At 57.8% G+C, this 18,263-nt stretch overlaps 2 protein-coding genes across 3 annotated transcripts in view; one reads left to right on the top strand and one right to left on the bottom strand.

The window, feature by feature from the left end:
• Positions 1-18,263, bottom strand: part of TIMM10B (translocase of inner mitochondrial membrane 10B) — a 236,887-nt gene that overhangs the window by 73,846 nt on the left and 144,778 nt on the right. The window lies entirely within an intron of this gene.
• Positions 1,902-8,829, top strand: HPX (hemopexin). 2 transcript variants are annotated; one of them, XM_083735136.1, is made up of 10 exons: positions 1,902-2,029; positions 2,567-2,649; positions 3,177-3,257; positions 3,698-3,840; positions 4,141-4,294; positions 5,292-5,504; positions 6,312-6,428; positions 6,658-6,788; positions 7,524-7,668; positions 8,213-8,829. In XM_083735136.1, exons 1-10 carry the CDS (start codon positions 1,959-1,961, stop codon positions 8,479-8,481), a joined length of 1,407 nt encoding a protein of 468 aa, XP_083591262.1. In that variant the 5' UTR covers positions 1,902-1,958; the 3' UTR covers positions 8,482-8,829. The 2 variants fall into 2 exon arrangements, with proteins under 2 accessions (XP_083591262.1, XP_083591263.1); XM_083735137.1 differs by lacking the exon at positions 1,902-2,029 and adding an exon at positions 2,032-2,097 and having other exon boundaries at positions 2,346-2,649.

Below are 18,263 nucleotides of genomic sequence, written 5' to 3'. Positions count from 1 at the left end.
TCCACAGGGCAGGGGCCACCACCAAGAAGGCCCTCTGCCTGGTTCCCTGTAGCTTTGCTTCTCGCAGGGAGGGAACCGCCAGAAGGCCCTCAGCGCTGGACCTCAGTGTCCAGGCAGAACAATGAGGGTGGAGACGCTCCTTCAAGTCTACTGGACCGAGGCTGTTTAGGGCTTTAAAGGTCAGCACCAACAGTTTGCATTGTGCTCGGAAACGTACTTGATGCTGAAGAGCCAAGCCAGGAGGAAGCACAAGGCGGTCATCGTGGGAGGATGGGGCTCTGTCTCTTCGGCCGGCCGAGGATTTCTCTGCCTTCCGTCAGGTGAAGGGCATTTTTGCATGCGAGGCTGATTCCTCAATTCAGTCCAGTTTGTGACCCAACTTTGAAATGTACAGCGGCCAGAACGTACCTTCCGTTCGACATTTCTTTATCTAGAGGATCCCGGGGAGCCAAATGTCCCTCTTCCACGGGGCTCCCATTGCAAGAGGGTGCCTTTGCTCTGGTGCCTTCTGGGGTGTCCTGTAGGAGCGCTTTCCTGGCCCCACACCTTCGCCAGCCCCACGCCTGCCCCTTTGCAAAGAGCCTCCCGGACTGATGTGTCTCCTCAGGAGAAGAGAGTTGTTGTTCTGACACACTTGACTCTGCCGAGAGTTTGCTTGTAGGAGACTCAGTCCCCGTCAAAGTCGACATCTTCCCTTCCATACTTGCCAGTTCTGCTCCAGAGACCTCATAGCCGTCCATTACAAATCTGGGAAGCATTTCAGTTTCTGCCATTATCAATAGGCATTTCAATATACCGTTGAAGTCAACAAGGAAGATTTATTTGTGCCTGGAACGAAGCGATGGAGGCGCTGCCTTGAATGATTTCTTTAAGTCAGGAAGGGTTTTAAAAAACTGGTTCTAGGTACAGGTAGGTAGCCGTGTTGGTCTGCCGTAGTCGCAACAAAATAATCAAATTCCTTCCAGTAGCACCTTAGAGACCAACTAAGTTTGTTACTGGTATGAGCTTTCGTGTGCATGCACACTTCTTCAGAGACCAGCTCATACCAATAACAAACTTAGTTGGTCTCTAAGGTGCTGCTGGAAGGAATTTTTTTATTTTAAGAACTAGAATGCAGATCTTTCTGAGATTTCCCATCTGGGTGACTGAGGCTGCCCTGCTCCTGGGACCAGGAGTCCCTCTAGCAACAAAGCACCCCCCACTCTCCGGACCCCACCAGTCATGCCCTCCCTTGATCTAATGAGCCAAGAGGAAACATGGTTGGGTGTACAGCTGCCTGCACATGGCAATTTATTTGCTGCCTGGTCTGGTTGGAGCCTGACCCCCCTCCCAAACAAACATGCTGCAACAGGACCAAGTATTCATAGGTGCCTTGGTTTCTTTGCAGCCGGCCCTGTCCGCGGGGCTTGCAGATAGAAACCGAGGCGGTACCCAGCCCAGCTCCAAAGGGGTAACACAGCATTAACTCATACTAAGATTCCTGATGCGAATAATAAAAATTTATAGAAAATAAAAGAATTATCTACTTGTGAGTTCCATCGTTATTGAGAAGAAAGGTTCTCTCTCATCTTAAATGAGCCAGACAGACAGCAATGAGGGATCAGGTGCCTCGGCATTTGAATAAGAAACTAAAATCCTGCTATATGTGAAAAAAAGTCATGTGTATTTGTTTTGGGCCAGCCATAGATCAAGGCCGGACATTTGCCCTCCCCCAGGTCCCCCACGTCTCTGGAATGGGCAGGAGCCCCACAACTTCTTCTGTGAGCCTCCCTGCTTCTCCCCCCCCCCCTCAGTGCCCCAAAGGCAGCCTCCGCCCCGAAGTCCTTTTGCGGAAAGAGTTAACAGTGGCGAGTGAGGATTGTGAAACTCTCCTGGGCTGGGAAATCCCTCCTCTCTGCTGATATAAGAGGTGATAGGGCCTGGCCCCGGGGCTCTGCTGCTGTGGACTGGAGCACATCATGCGCAGCCCCTTGGGAGCCCTCTGCCTGAGCTGGGCCCTGGCCCTGGCCCTGGTCCTGGCCCACCCCCTGTGAGTGCCCGGAATGGGGCAGGGGCTCTGTTTGGGCCTTCGTCCTGGGGGAGGGAGGAGGGGGCTTAGTGGGAGGGCGCCTGCCTTGCATGCAGAAGTCTCAGATCCAATCCCCAAAGGCGGAAATCTCCAGGCATGGCTGGGAGAGACCCTCCACCTGAAGTCCTGGAGAGTTGCTGCCTGCCAGTGTGGGCACTATTGAGCTAAATGGATCTGTGGTCTGACTAAGGCAACCTGCTGTGCTTGCAGGTTGAGGAGATTGCAGAGGAAGGACCCTCCTTTCTCCTTGGGCAGCGTGGATGGAAGGAGGGCTCAGCTTTTGGGCCCAAGGAGAGGAGGGGGTGGCTCTGCCGTTGGGGTCTTCTCTCCCTAGAACCCCATTTTGCCCCCATGTCCTCTTGCAGGAGCTGACCTGAGGCTGGGGCTCTGTCTTGGCCCAGGCAGGGGGCTCTTTCCACCAGAGCATCCCTGCTGGGGCCCCACGGCTGCTGCAGAGACCCACGGCCTGGTGGTAACCGGGGGTTTTCTATTTGGCAGGGGTCACGGGAGCAGCAAGTTCAATGGCACCGGCGGCAGCAGCTGGCACCACTCGGCCTCACAGCCTGCGCTCAACGACACAGGTGGGCTTTGCCAGTGGGACCTTCTCCAGAGGTCCTGCTCCTCCTTTGCTCTGGGACCCCCTTCTGTCTCCCTGCCCCACTCCCAGCCAGGCTGCCCGCATCCCCCCTTGGTGTGCTGCAGAAAATCAGAGAATTGCAAAGCTGGGAGGGACCTTGGGGGTCATCAAGTGCGGGAATCACAGCCAAATAAACCCTCTGACAGGCACTGGCTGTGCCCACCACCTTCTGAAGGTACATTTTGACATTTTTCTCGCTTCTGGGGGCCCAGGGCTGGCTGGTATATCAATATATCATCCCAAACTGGTTTGAATTCCATATTGTGATTTTGCTTTTATAGTTTTTGACCTGGTGATATATTGTGAATAATGATGTGATTATGTGCGCTATGCAAAAATCACCATGTGAGGAAAACCATGCAGCCAGCCAGGGCCTCTCCATAGCTCCATCCTTATCTCAGACCTCGTGAGATATTGGTGTGTCGCCATGGTTCGCTGGTGATCTGTTGCGATGTTCTCTGCTTCTTCCAGAGACCGCCAGGCGCTGTGCCAACGAGGAAGGCTATGACGCCATCACGCTGGACGAGAGAGGCAACATGCTCTTCTTCAAAGGTAGCCTGCATCTCGCACCCGGCTCCCTGCACCCACTGGCGGAGGAACAGGGGTGCGGGGGCAGCGCACCACCCCCAGCCGCACGATCCCGGTGGGTGCCATCACGGCTGCCCCCCCCCCACTGGGTGCCATGCCCCCGCAGGCGGTGCTCCACGCCCACAGGACATGTGCCACACCCTGGGACGCAACCAGCCACACCCCCGTCTGCTCTCTGCTCCACCACTGCCTTCACACACCCCCTTTCTTCCCGTGGTGTGAGGAGGAGGCTGGGTCCGCTGGCCGAGGGGTTGCTATGGGGAGGTCTCTGTGAGATGTGGGCCCAGGAAGGATGCAGACCTCGGGATGCTTTCCGGGGGGCTGCTGAAGCTAAGTCCGCCCCCTGGGGGCTCAGCCGGGGCCCCCAGCCGGTGCCTCTCCCTGAGCCTCCCCTTCCTCCCCAGGGGACGTGGTCTGGAAGGGCTTCAGTGGGCCGGCCGAGCCCCTCAACGCCTCCTGGCCCCAGATCCAGGGGCCCCTCGATGCCGCCTTGAGGATCCACCACCTGGACCAGCCGGCCGCCCACGACAACGTCTACCTCTTCCAGGTGGGGGGCTGGGGGGTGACTCCCCCCAACCAAAGAACCCCTAAGCTTCCCTGGGCAGCGGATCTGCAAGGCAGGAGGGCCCTCCCAGGCAGGGGTCCTTCTGTGCCCTGGATGGGAAGGTGTGGGGCACCCCAGGGCTGGGGGGACGGGGACTGGGGGCTGCCAGGGGCAGGATGTGGAGGCAAGTGGGGTGAGTGGCCTCTCTCTCCCGCTGAGCTGTCCCCCCCTTGGGGAAGGGAGATGGTGGGGCAGCCATCTTTTGCGCCCTGAGATGGAGGGTGTGCCCTGGTCTCCCTGCAGGGCCTGTGGGTCTGGGCTTATGCCCAGGGCATGCTGAGGCCCGGCTTCCCCCGGCGCATCGAGGAAGAGTTCAGAGGGGTGCCTGGGCACCTGGATGCCGCAGTCGAGTGTCACCCCAAGGAGTGTGCGGCCGCCACCATCCTCTTCTTCAAGGGTGAGCTGGATCGTGTCTCCTGTGGGGTTGAGGGGCTAAGGGGGGGGGCCCAGATGCCCCTGGGAAGAAGGGGGTCGAAGCAGAGGGTCCTAGCGGGGGAAGGGACCCCGGGGGTCCTCTAGTCCAATCCCTGCAATGCAAGAATCTTGGCTCAAGCCCCCCCCCCACCAACAGAGGGCCATGTGCCTCCCAGCATGGGGAGAATTCACCTCTGCGCCACCTTGTTGGTCACCCAGGGGAGGAACAAGCAGCTTTTGAACAATCCACAGAGCCAAGTCCAGCTCTGGATTTAGGAATCAGCGTAGATTATAGCTATTGCAATAGGACAGAGCTCACTCTGGCCAGCCGCCTCCCATGTTAACGGAGAAATCTGAGGGCTCCCTTGGACAAAAAACAAGGACACCAGTCAGGAATAGCAGAGCAAAACAGCAGCCAGTCGGCTTGGTCTTGATTGAAGACTCTGGCGACAGGACTCCCACCTGCCACCAGGTGGAACAAGATGGATGCCCCAAACAAAAGGAGACCCCAAACTTTTATTAGCTCCTAATCCCCATGTTACATGCACCCAAACTACATAACGCATACATCACTCATACATCATGAAAGGGGAGGTCTGGTGGCAGGAATCTGAGCATCCTGGACCCTGCCCAGGGGAGAGACCAGGGGACAGAAGAGGAGCTGGGCTGTGGCAGGATCAGGCCAAAGGGTGCCCAGCACCCTCTTCTCGCAGCTGCCAGCCAGATGCTCAACACAGGACCTGAGCGCAAGCGCCTCCTAGTGGTTCAGCCATAGAACTGCCGGCCCATTTGCAAAGCTAAGCAGGGTCCGGTCTGGTTTCGCATTGGATGGGGAACCAGGGCCCTGGGGCACTGCAGGGGGTTGGACTAGATGCCCCTTGGGGATCCCTTCCAACTCAGCAATTCTAGGACTCTCTGTCTGCCCGACTTGCCTGGAGGTGGCAGCCGCTGACCCCCCTTCCCTGCTCTCTCCCCCGCAGGCCCCCTGGTCCTCTCCTACGACTTGGCCACCGGGATGGTGAAGAGGCGCTCCTGGCCGGCCGTGGCCAACTGCTCCTCTGCCGTGCGCTGGCTGGAGCGCTATTACTGCTTCCAGGGCATCCAGTTCTTGCGCTTCGACCCCGTCACGGGCGAGGTGCCCCCCAAGTACCCGCGGGATGCCAGGGACTACTTCATGCGCTGCCCGGGAAGAGGTGAAGAGCTCCCCCACATCCCTGCTGCTGCGTCTGGGGCGCTCTGAGAAGGAACATCTATCCCCCCACAAGACAGCAGGCGCAAACCCCACTGAGCCTCCAGACCCTGTGGGGCTGCTCAGGGAGAGTCTTGCATGCGAGGAAACGGCAAAGAGGGAATCTGGGGGAGCCAGAAGCAAAAAGGCCCTCCTCTCCTGCAAGATGCGCTGTGCCAGAGTCCACAGAAGCCAAAGGTGGCTGCGAGGAGCTGGGCTTTGGGGAGACCAGGGCGCCTGGGCACCCTTCTCCCCAAGTGGCATTTCCCGGCTGTGGCAGCCTCGCAGGGCCTGCTGGCAAGGAACAGCTGCCCTGGGATGCCCACTCAGCCTGGCAGCCGGACGGCCCATAGGCCAGGGTGGGGAGACTGCATGGGCCGAGCTCAGCGGGGAGCCCCTCTGGAGCCCAACTCCAAGGCCTTGGCATAGGGGGCAGCACAAGAGACCTGTGGCTGCTTCTCCCTGGGCCAACTTCCTCACAGTCCAAATTCGGGGTGGGTGGCATGTGCAAGGCCCCCCCCCCGTCAAACAACCCTCGGGGGAACAGGCCAAATTGCGCATGGATGAAGGTGGGGGCGGCTTCAGACAAGGATACTGTCTCACCTGCAGTGGGGGATCAGTGGGGCAGCCTTTGCCCTTCTGAGGCACCGGCTGTGGGTCTGGGGCTGTTTTTGCCCATGGACAGAGCTGTTTCTCAGGGCCCCAATCCCCCCCCCCCCGGCTTAGGAAGAGTTTCCAGGAGAGTTTCTGTTCTCCGCTCCTCTCTCTGCAGGCCACGGGCACGAGGCACAGGCCAATGCCACCCTCAGGGCAGCCATGGACCCCTGCAGCGGGGAGCCCTTCCAGGCCTTCTCCTCGGACGACTCGGAGCGCATCTATGCCTTCCGCGGTGAGCAAGCGGGGACACCCTGGCATGATGGGGGGGGGGGCAACAGGGGGCTCCCTGTCACTGGAAGCGGGCAGAGGAGGGGGCTGGGCCAGGCTGAGAGGGCTCCCCTCCCACTCTTGTAGCCCCGGGGAGGTTGGAGACCCTCACCTGGAACCCAAATGGTGGCTGGCTGCCCACCCACCCTAGGGAGCTGGAGACATGAAGCCCCCTTGATTTCCCCTCCTGGCAGGGGGGCAGTATCTCCGCGTGGATTCCTGGCGCGACGGCTGGCATGCCTGGCCTCTCAGCCACACCTGGAAGGGCCTGGAGGGGGACGTGGACGCTGCCTTCAGCTGGGAGGACAAATTCTACCTGATCCAGGTATGGGGGACAGCTGGGGGGTGGAGATACACCTCCGTTGTCAGGAGGAATATGGGAATGGGTGCCAGCCCTGGGAGAGGGCAGGGGTCAGCTCTGCCCCCCATCTCTGTGGTCTGGCCAGAAGACGGGGCCTAAGAGGTCCGAGGGGGCCATGGAGTCTCAAGGGGGGGTCTCTAACCTCTCATAGGGTGAATGAAACGCTACCTAGGGATTCTTCTTCCTTTGCCCACTAGAAGGCAGGTGCCCCCCCTAAGTATTAAGCCTCTGGTCCCTGCCCATCTCTTTCCACCATCTGCCACCACACTTCCCATAGGGAGGCTCAAAAATGGACACCCCCGTGGTGCAACTGGGGAACGAAAAGGCAGCTGTGCTTTGGGGGGCCCTTTTGTTCAATGAAACGCCCCCCCCCAGAAAAGCCCAGCTGTTGGTTGAGGCCAAAGGGGGCCCACCCAGTGCAGCCTGCTGCCCCCACAGCAGCCATTATCGGAAGCCCCCCGAGGGGGACCCCAGCTCAGCACAGAATCACTGAAGAGTTGGCAGGGACCCCCAAAGGTTCTCTATCCCACCCCCTGCCAGGCAGCAGCCGCTTTTCCCGCCTGCCATTCCTTGCAGCTGGCCTTAGTCAGAGGTCTCCAGCTGAGCCAGAAGGCGGAAGGTGCCTGAGGGGCTGGGAGGCGGCTGGGCGCCCCCCACCCTGTGGGACTGGCGGCTTCCCCCTCCTGCTCTCGTCTGCAGGGCTCTGAGGTCACCATCTTCCGGGCCGGCTCTGGGTACAGACGCGTGGAGGGCTACCCCCGGCCTCTGCAGGAGGAGCTGGGGCTGCCGGGCGTGGATGCGGCCTTCACCTGCCCTCATTCCAGCCACCTCTACGTCTTTCAAGGTATTTGGAAGGGCGGGGAGGGCCTCATTCTGCAAAGCGGGAGGTGCTCAGTGCCAGGAAAGAGGCCCGTAGCTCCCCACATATGAATAGGAAAGGCTTTGGCCTGAAAGCCTGGGAAGCAGCTGCCAGCCTGTGCAGACAGCACTGAAGGAGATGGAGCAGCGGTCTCCCTTGCCATCAGGCAGCTTCCAGGGGACTCCTCTCGAGGCAAGCAAGAGCCGCTGAGCCCCCCAGGCCTGGGAATCCTGGAATGGCTGAGTTGGAAGGGGCCTCCAGGGGTCATCCAGTCCAGCCCGCTGCCCGGCAGGAGTCCCAGGCGGTCTGCTTTCTCACATGCAGGCAGGCTCCGCTGCGTCTGTGGGCAGGAGATGGCCACTCACTTCTGGGTAGGGTCTCTGGCCAGGCGAGGGGGGGGTCTTCTCCCTCCGGAGGCCCAGAACGGCCCTGCGTGGTTGAGGGGTGGGGGCAGAGAGAAGAGGGTTGGGGGCTCTGCAGGCAGCTCCAGGGACTGGCACCGGGGGCTTGACCTGATTCCTCCCCCCAGGAAACTCCATGAAGCTGGTGGACCTGCAGAGGAGCCCCCGCCTGCCAGGCCCAGCGCTGGCCACCCCCCACCCCCACGTGGACAGCGCCTTCTGCACCGCCCAGGGGGTCTTCCTTTTCCGGGGGCCCAACTTCTACCACTATAGGAGTGTGGACCATCTCCTGGGGGCTCCGGGGCCCGTGCCTGCCCAGAACACGGCTGCTGACGTTTTCTGGTGCCCCATGGCAAGGGGCAAGGGGGGGCCCCCACACCCCGCTCCCCAGGCATGAATAGCAGGGCCCCTTCCTCTGTGTGACTGCCATAACACTTAGGGAGCAAGCTGTACTACCAAAACGATTAAGGTTTTAAATGATAATTTTAGGTTATATCTTAGTGATCAATATATTTTTTTAACTGCTGCTATAACTGAATTGTCTCTGTCATACCCAATTGCAATTCAGTGTATCCCTGTTGTGTTTTATGGTTTTCCTGATATTGTAAGTGAGCCGGAACTGGTCTGTGACTGTAATAATAGATAGATTCAGGGCCTCTTCCTGCCCTGGGGTGACCCACCAGCTCACACCCTCCTCCCCAGGAGCCCTGACCCACCTGCACCCAATAAAAGCCTCTGCCTGGTGCCCACCGTCTGCCTGTGTGTTTTTTGGGGGGCCTACAGCTGACCTCTTGGGTCTCCCCTGCCCTGTAATTGGAGGGGCTGAGGGGGCTTCCAGGTGACGTGTTTGCTGCACCTTCATCCCAGCAAGAGTCCCCCCCCCCCCAGTCCACCTCTCGCCTTCCTCATTGCAGTTGGGTTCCTGTGCCAGAGATGCCCCCTCCCAGGGCAATCTGCATTTGTGGGAATGTGGCTGAATCCCACCCCCCACTCTGGAAAGACCCTCAGCTGCTGGATGCTGAGTCCCGTGAGCTGAGAGAGCAGCCAGGTCAGGATTGTTCCTGGGCAGGGGAGGGTCCTGGGTTCAATCCTGAACGGTGGCATCGCCAGGAAGGGCCGGCAGAGACCCCTGGGGCGCTGCTGCTGCTGCCAGTCAGTGCAGGGAACACTGACCCCGATTCAGCATCAGTGCGGGAAGGTGCAAGAGACCAGGCTGGGCTAGCAAAAGGACCTTTTATTCGGGGGCTTCCCAAAGGCCGTTCGCGGGGCTCAGCCGAAGATGCAGACGGTGCCCGAGGCCAAGCGGTGGCGGTACTGGTGGCGGAGGCTGGCGGCCTGCGGGAAGCCGCTCTTCATCTCCAGCGTGCCGGGCACCACCAGGAGGGTGACTCCGGGCCCCAGGCCCTCGGCCAGCTTCTGCAGCAGGCGGCGGGCCAGGTAGCCGGCGGCCCGCGCGGGCTCGGCCTCCAGGCTGGCGTAGACCTCGGGGGGCGGGTTGGGCAGCTTCCACTCCAGCTCCCCGATCAGCTGGTGGGTGCGGGCGCGGTCGAGGGCGCCGGGGCTCTCCCCGTAGCAGGCCACCACGTGCAGCCCCCCCGGGCCGCGGGCCGCCACGAAGCTGCCCCGCGCCAGCACCTCCTCCTCCTCGCCGCCCTCCTGCCAGGCCATCACCGCCCAGCGCAGCCAGTCGTAGTTCTCCTCCAGCTTGCGCAGGACGCTGGATGCCAGCTGGGCCGGCCCGGGGGGCGCCGCCGCCCCCGCGGGCACCTCGGCCAGCGCCCGCTCGACGTCTTCCTGCGCTTGCTGGGGGAAGTAGCGGGCGCAGGCGGCCAGCGCCTCCTTCATGCGCCGGTGCGCGGCGCCCACGCGCTCCTCCCAGACGGCCAGCAGCAGCGCCGGGTCGCGCTGGGTGAGGCCCGCCTGGCACAGCAGGCACAGCAGCCCGGCGCCCAGCAGCGCGTTCAGCTTCTGGCACACGCCCGCCATCTGGGGCCTCCGCGGCCGGTGCGCCTCGACGGCGCGCTCCAGCACCGGGCGCTGCGCCGCCGCCACCCCGCAGCCCTGCACGCGCCGCCAGGCGGCCAGCAGGCGCCGCTCCAGCTTCTCGCGCGCGCACGCGGCCACGAAGAGCTCGGCCTCGCGCGCCGCCGACGCCGTGCCGGACGCGCGCGCCGCCAGAGCCAGCTGCTGGAAGGCGACCGACACGCCGTCCTCGCAGGCGCCCAGCTCGCCCGCGCCGTCCAGCGCCAGCCCCGGCCCGGCGGCCAGGTCGCGCTCCAGCAGCGCCAGCTCGCGGCGGACGAAGGCCGCCTCCTCCGGGGTCGCCGAGCCCCGCAGCAGCGACGCCGCGCCCAGCGCCAGGGAGCGCAGCGACTGCAGGAAGCCCGTGGGCTCCAGGCACTGCGAGAAGAGCGCCATCCGCAGGCGGGGACGGGAGTCTGCAGAGGGAGAGAGAGAGAGAGAGAGAGAGAGGCGGGTCAGGGGGCCGGCAAGAAGGGCAGCCCTCTCTTAAGACCCCGGCTGCGGGATCGGGGCCAGGCCTATCACTGAAAGGGACCTGGGGTCATCTAGTCTAACCCCGTCTGCAATGCATCTGCGTCAGGAGAGCCACCGTTCAACCTCTGGCTAAAAGCCTCCACGGAAGGAGAGCCCCCCCCCGTTGCCTGCCAGATGCCCCTTACGGGAGCCCCTTCCCCTCTTGCGATTCCCAGCCTCGGGGAGGCAGAGCCGAGTCACCAGGGCTAGGAGCCATCCAATAGCTCTCTCCCATCATTGCCTCTGGTGGGAGGGAGTTCCACAGTCTAACCATGTGCTGCATAAAGAAAGACTTTCCTTTTTTAAGAAGGGGGAGGCTGGGACCCCAATCTCTGTCCCGGTAACCAGGCCTGCTTCTGCTCCTAATGCATTGCAAGTCAGAGAAGAGCAGCGAGCACTACCCTCTCGCACCCCACTGCGCATGCTCAGAGAATCCCTGGTCCAAGGGAGGAGAAGCCGCCTTGGAGTCTTTGAGGCCAAGTCCTAAGGCAGCCTTAGCCAGCCAGGCACTCTTCACATGCTCTGGGCTGGCAACTCCCAACAGCCGCTGCATCATCCGGCTGCAATGGCTCAGGCTGTTGGGAGTTGTAGTCTGAAATGCTCAGAGGGCGCCGCGTTGGCCAAGGCCGCCGTGAAGATCTTGTATAGAATGTCCTGGGAGATTGAAGTGTTCTCCTACTGGTTTCTCTGTCTTGTGATTCCTGATGTCCGATTTATGTCCGTTTATTCTTTGGCGTAAGGTCTGGCCTGTTTGTCCAATATAGAGAGCTGAAGGACACTGTTGGCATTTGATGGCATACACAATGTTAGACGATGAGCAATTAAATAGTCCCGAGATGGTATGTGTGATGTTGTTGGGGCCAGTAATGGTGTTGTCCGGGTGTATGTGGCAGCAATCTCTCAGGACATTCTATACAAGATCTCAAAGTAGCTGTTTTACTACAAAGGAATTTCAGAAATAGACTGGAAAGAGAAGCTGCTGAATTGCAACTTATCACCAAACTTAAAACCATGGAGAGACCTGGTCTGAACAAAGACATTGGATTCTTATCTCATTATACATGACAAAGCCATTTTTCACCTTCTCACCCCTTGCTTTTTCCTGTAAGACTCATTGCAGTCGTTAAGAGTCGTCAACGGGCTCATCACAGCTATCTGCCAATCACCCATTCCCACCAGCCTTCTGAGTAATACCCCTCCCCACCTTCTCACTATATAGAAGGGTCTGGAAACTTCTGTTTCAGTGTATCTGAAGAAGTGTGCATGCACACGAAAGCTCATACCAAGAACTGACTTAGTTGGTCTTTAAGGTGCTACTGGAAGGAATTTTTTTGTTTTGACTATGGCAGACCAACACGGCTACCTATCTGTAACCACCTTCTGCCCAAATAACTCTGGGAACTGCCCCCTGCACAGAGCTACAGTTCCCAGCACCCTTTTCAAACTATGGTTCCTAGGGAACTGGCTAAAGGGAGCTTCCCAGGCCAGAGGCAGTCTACCTCTGAATGCCGCTAGTCGGGGGGCAGGAAAGGCCCTTGAACCCAGATGGAAGCTTGGGTCCAAGCCCCCCAGATTAAGTGGGGCTCCCCAGCTGGGGCGTGGCCTCCTAAAGAGAGAGAGAGACCCCTCATATTTCTCAGCCTGGGTCTGGCTGGCCTTGTGAGGGAGGGGGAAGGCCCTGAGGGGCTGGCCCGATGCCACCCATGCCACCCTCCCAGCCATGGCTGTCTCTCCTGGCCACCCAGGACCTGCCCTTGGCAGCCTCGCAGCAGCCCAGGTGCTGCCGTGCCCTTGTGGCGCCTGGCAAGGGCGGGCAGGGAACGGGGAGTCGGTGCCCTGCCTGGCACAGGCTTGGAAGTGACTGGGTTCTTCTTGGGGCAGCCCCAGGGAGTGGCTGGCAGTGCCGGGCCCAGGCTCCTGCCTGCCTCACGCAGCCCGGGGGGGGGGGCGCACTGGGCTGCCGCACTAACCAGCAGCCCAGGCTGCGCATGGCCGGGAAGCTGCGGAAACTCTTCCCTGACACCTTTTCTTGTCGGCATAGGAAGCAGGCCAGCCTCTGGCTCACACAGAACCCTTGGGCAGGAAAAGTCGTTTCCTTCCCTCCAAAGAGTGCAGATATTTAACAGAGTTGAGCCACCAGATGGGCAAAGGGGTCCCATTCTAGCTGGGGGTCTGTGACCCCAAGAAGAGCCGGACAAAGGGTCCCCTGGCCTGTTTTTGATCTGGTGCTCTCACCCCGCCCCCCAGAGGGCAAAAGTGGGTCCTCACTGATATCCCCCTCCTCTCGCTGGATGGCTCTGCTCGGCCTCCATAGTCAGAGGCAGCAAATTCTCCTCCAGACCAGTTTCTGGAGGCTGTGAGACGAGAGGGGAGGGTCTCTCCTGGGGGTTTTGCACAAGAGGCATCTGGCTGCCACTGTGAGAACAGGAGGCAGGAGTGGCAGGGCCCCTGGCCTGATCCTGCAGGCTCTCCTTAAAGGATCAGCCCCGGCCAGAGGGGTCCCTGGACTCTGCCTGCCCCAGCTGCCTGTGGAAAGGGCAGCAATGGGCCTCCCCTCAGGTGGGGGTCTAGGGGGGTCTCCTTTACCTGACGGCACAGGAGGGTCTGTGGAGCAGCTTCCTCGGCCTCTTGTCCTTGTCCTTTGGTGCTGAGGTGCCAGCCACCTCCTTCCTCTGCTACCGCTGCTGCCAGTGCCTCTGATAACGTCCCCCTTCCGCCCACCTTATCACGGCACTGGCCGTGGCACGTGGAAGGGATCTCACCTTGGCACAGCAAGAGCCGCCCCCTTTGTGTGTGTGTGTGTAAACAGGGGCAGAAATGTCTATGGTTACCAGATTTTTTTCAATGAATCTGGGGACACTTGGGTTTTTTTGGAAGCTGAGTAGCAACAGGGAGTCAGTAGTGGGGATGGTGACGCAAAAGACCCTGGGTCCAAGCACACATGCATATTGTATAAAGGTGCAAAGCTCTTCTTTCGCACCCTGTGAAACATAAATGTGCAGTTTTTAAAAAACTGGGCAACGGCTGGCCGGCTGCGACTCCTGAGCCTCCCCCGATCTGTCAAAACAAAGGGGGAGGGGGCAGGAGATCTGTACCGCCAGAAGTCCCCGGTTCCCCTTCGGCAGTGGGCTCTGGCTGGCTTCAGGAGCTGCTTGCTGGCACCCGCCATTTTTCTCTCTGGAAGTCCCCATATGATGGGTTGCACACAAGACACATCATATGGGGGCTTCCAGAGAGGAAAAATGGCGGGCGCCAGTGAGCAGCTCCTGAAGCCAGCCAGCGACAACTGTGCTACCAGGCTGGCTCCGGGCTGCTGAGGCTGCCGCTGCCACGTTTCCCGGGGACAGATTTGCAAATCCGGGGACGTCTGGTAACCCTATCTTATGAGAAATAGTGGGAACTTTGAAGAAGCCATGTGCCTTTTGTTCTGGGCTTCTTTGTTGTTTTGCTCGGAAGGGGGAGTCTTGTTGCAGCAAGGAAGGATCCTGGCTTCCTAGCCGCTGTTTGGCTTCCATCTGCCTGGCTGTGGTCAGACTCCAAACCCTCAGGGCTAGCAACGTTGGGGGACGGTTTAAGTACCACACCCCAAGATTTTGCCCTTCTCAGACGTCTCTCTTTCCTGAATTTCCCAATATTCAGCTTCATTTGGCTGTCCACAAGTTCTAATGTTAGGAGAGGGACAGAAATTCTCCTCTATCCATTTTCTTCATGTGTGTACAATTTTACAAGCTTTGATCCTGTGTCCTGGAGACATCCAAGGTCAGACCTCTGACCCCAGCTGGAATGGATTGTCGGCACCCAACTGTGTTTATGTCGCATGGAGCTACCACAGTGCCGAGTGAGAGGATCACTTCCTGGTGGCAGGGCTGTAACTGGGGGGGGGGGTGAGGTGGGCCCCCGCCAGGGTACAGGCAATTGGGGGGCACACAATAGGCTAAACATGTGTCCATAAATATAAATATTGATTATTGCCTAATAAGAAATGGATTTAAACAGAGGGTGACTTGAATGGGGGGAGGGGGGGAGAAGCAAAAGGAAGAGCTTATTTGTCCTTGACTAGGGGGCGCAATCCGGACGGTTCTGCCAGGGGTGCAAGATCACCTAGCCTGGTGGCAAGGAAGATCCGTCTCCAGCCAAAGAAGAACCACAGGACCAAGCAGATGGTGAGGCCCAGCATCAACACTTAAGACAGCATCTTCAAAAGCAGAGACATCACCTTGCCAACAAAGGTCCATATAGTTAAAGCCATGGTTTTCCCAGTAGTGATGTATGGAAGTGAGAGATGGACCATGAAGAAGGCTGATGGCCGAACAATGGATGCTTTTGAATTCTGGTGCTGGAGGAGACTCTTGAGAGTCCCATGGACTGCAAGAAGATCAAACGTATCCATTCTGAAGGAAATCAGCCCTGAGTGCTCACTGGAAGGACAGATCCTGAAGCTGAGGCTCCAAGACTTTGGCCACCTCATGAAAAGAGAAGACTCCCTGGAAAAGACCCTGATTTGGGAAAAGATGGAGGGCACAAGGAGAAGGGGACGACAGAGGATGAGATGGTGGGACAGTGTTCTCGAAGCTACCAGCATGAGTTTGACCAAACTGCGGGAGGCAGTGGAAGACAGAAGTGCCAGGCGTGCTATGGTCCAGGGGGTCACGAAGAGTTGGACATGACTAAACGACTAAACAACAACAACAGGATCAACACCGCCAGAACAGCCACGCCTGAACTTTCTGAATGCTTCTCCGATTCTGTCAAACAAGCTCTTCTGAATTGCCCCAGAGATAGTATCAAAGTCTGGTGGAACCACATCAAAGCAGCTGGAAACCTTGTTGGGCGAGATCACGCCAGACCGCAGCAGCAGATGAAGCGATGGGCAGACCACCATCAAGATCTGAACTGGCAGGAAAACATGGCCCTTGACACAGCAGGAGAAGCGGGTGTCCCTCCCTGGATGAGGTGGAGATTGCCATCAACTCTCACGCGTGTGGCGAAGCCCCAGGACAGGACGCGATGCCAACAGAAGTGCTGGAAGCCAACCTCCACTCCTCTCTCCTGATGCAGCTCCACGGCTTCCTCTTGCCACGTTGGGAACAAAGATCCACCAGAGCTCTGTGACTCCAGCAGTGTGACCCTCGAGAAGAGTGCTGCCACTGAGGGGGGAAATCCCCAAAAAGGATGTTCCTTTTTTCCTACTAGTGAAGAATTGGAAGAAACAAGATTTACCAACTATTGAAGAATGGCAGACGAAGATGATGGACCAAATGGAACTTGCCAAACTGACTCCGAGACCAGAGAGAAGAGATGGTGGAAGAAGATTGGAAGAAGTTTAAAGAATATTTGAAAAAATATTTCAATATTTAAATCTTAGAATAGCTTTGGAAGTGGATATAGGCTGTAGGGTTAGAAGTAGAAGATAGTGTATTTAAAAATGTCAAGATTTTTAGGGTAAAAGTATGATAAAAAAATGGTCCAAAATTATGATATATGTAAACTGCTAAAGATGAGGTAAAATGAAAATCAGATGGGGGGACTTGGGGAAGCTCACCTAACAATGTTTAGAAAAAATAAGGATAAGAAAAGAATTTGTTTGTATTGTCTGTTTTTCTGTTTGTGCTGTTTAGTTGTGTTATAAAATGAATATTTTTTTTTTGGGGGGGGGGAGAAGAGTTCTGCCAGTGCTGTGGGATCTCCCTGCTGAGTCCTGTGAGGGAAGCCTTTGCCTGTGGGCAGACCAACTCCTGCCTGCAAACAAGCCCTGAAGGCTGGCAACATCAGCCGTGCCAGGTGAAAATCCCTGGCAGAGGAGCCCAGGGCCCGGGACAGTCAGGTTGGGCATCCCTGGCAGTGACAGAGGAGGAATGGCCCCTGGGAGGAGCAGCCCTGCAGCAGCACAACCGGACACCTGTCTTGGATGGCCACCTGCCATGTAGGGGAAGCAGGCAGAGGGCCTTCTCGGTGGTGGCACCCTCCCTGTGGAATGCCCTCCCATCAGATGTCAAGGAAATAAACAAGTATCTCACTTTTAGAAGACATCTGAAGGCAGCCCTCTTTAGGGAAGCTTTTAATATTTGATGTTTTATTGTGTTTCTGATATTCTGTTAGAAGCTGCCCAGAGTGGCTGGGGAAGCCCAGATGGGGGGGTATAAACAACTTTCTTCTTCTTCTTCTTCTTCTTCTTCTTCTTCTTCTTCTTCTTCTTCTTCTTCTTCATCTTCATTGAGTTCAGATTCCTGCATTTCAGGGGGTTTAGATGACCCCTGGGGTCCCTTCCAGCTCTACAGTTCTAGGCTTCTTTGATGTGCCCCAGCTGCAACAAAACATGTCTCTCCTCTCTTGGTTTCGACAGCCACAGCAGGTGCTGTGACTTCCCAACAGCCTGACTACCTGCCCAAAGGCTCTTCCCTGGGGTCACGAGACAGGCGGGTGCCAACCAACCAGTGTCACCTCTTACCTTTTAAAAAGTCCCCAATTCTGCAGCCGTTTCTTCCCAGGGGAGTCACTCCACTCCTTGATCGTTTGGCCTGCTCTTTTCTGAACCTTGTCCAGCCCTATAATATCCTTTTTGGAAGTGAGGCAACTGGGGCTGCCCCGAATGTGGTTCCACCACAGATTTGGGCCTCCTGGTGGTTCCCTCATTGCGAGAAGTGAGGTTACAGGGAACCAGGCAGAGGGCCTTCTCGGTAGTGGCACCCGCCCTGTGGAACACCCTCCCACCAGATGTCAAGGAAATAAACAGCTACCATGTTTTTTGCTCTATAAGACTCACTTTTTCCCTCCTAAAAAGTAAGGGGAAATGTGTCTGCGTCTTATGGAGCGAATGCAGGCTGCGCAGCTACCCCAGAAGCCAGAGCAGCAAGAGGGATTGCTGCTTTCAGCGATCCCTCTTGCTCTTCTGGCTTCTGGGATTCAGAATTTTTTTTTTCTTGTTTTCCTCCTCCAAAAACTAGGTGCGTCTTATAGAGCGAAAAATATGGTATCTGACTTTTAGAAGAGACCTGAAGGCAGCCCTGTTGAGGGAAGATTTTAATATTTAATGCTGAATTATTTTTAACACTTGATTGGGAGCCGCCCAGAGTGGCTGGGGAAGCTCAGCCAGATGGGCGGGATATAAATAAATTATTATTATTATTATTATTATTATTAGTAGTAGTAGTAGTAGTAGTAGTAGTGTGACACATAATGATATTACTGGTTTTATTTCCTATTCCTTTCCTAAGGATCCCTAGCGGGGAATTGGCCTTTTTCAGGGCTGCCACAGCTGAGCTGGGCACCAATTGCACCTTACAAATTACTGGAGAGGTTCGGGAGAATGTGCAGCTTCGCCTTTCCTACGGGAGAGTCAGCTGCCTGGCTTCGCGGTTGGAGCACCCGGCTGGGACCCGGGGGCCCTGGGTTCGAGTCTCCCCACTTGGGAACGAGGTTCGGGTGACCTTCAGAGTCAGCAAGTGCCTGGAAAGAACCCAGCCTACCTGACGAGGCTGGGGGGGGATTAATTGGGGAGGGGGAGAAGGGAGACCCACGCTCGCTCCCTAATCCGTCCACCCAAATTGATACCCAGTGTCCAGAAAATCTTGCGAAACGGCGGGCGCTGTCCGTGTCCAGCGCCGAAGGTCACGGCAGGGCGGCTGGGGGGGGGGGGGGAGCTCC

The sequence above is a fragment of the Podarcis gaigeae genome (genome assembly GCF_964106915.1).
Source record: "Podarcis gaigeae genome assembly, chromosome: 4".
Taxonomy (NCBI): Eukaryota; Metazoa; Chordata; class Lepidosauria; order Squamata; family Lacertidae; genus Podarcis; species Podarcis gaigeae.
The sequence above is the reverse complement of the archived record's forward strand: the minus strand, read 5'-3'. Positions and strand labels throughout refer to the sequence as shown.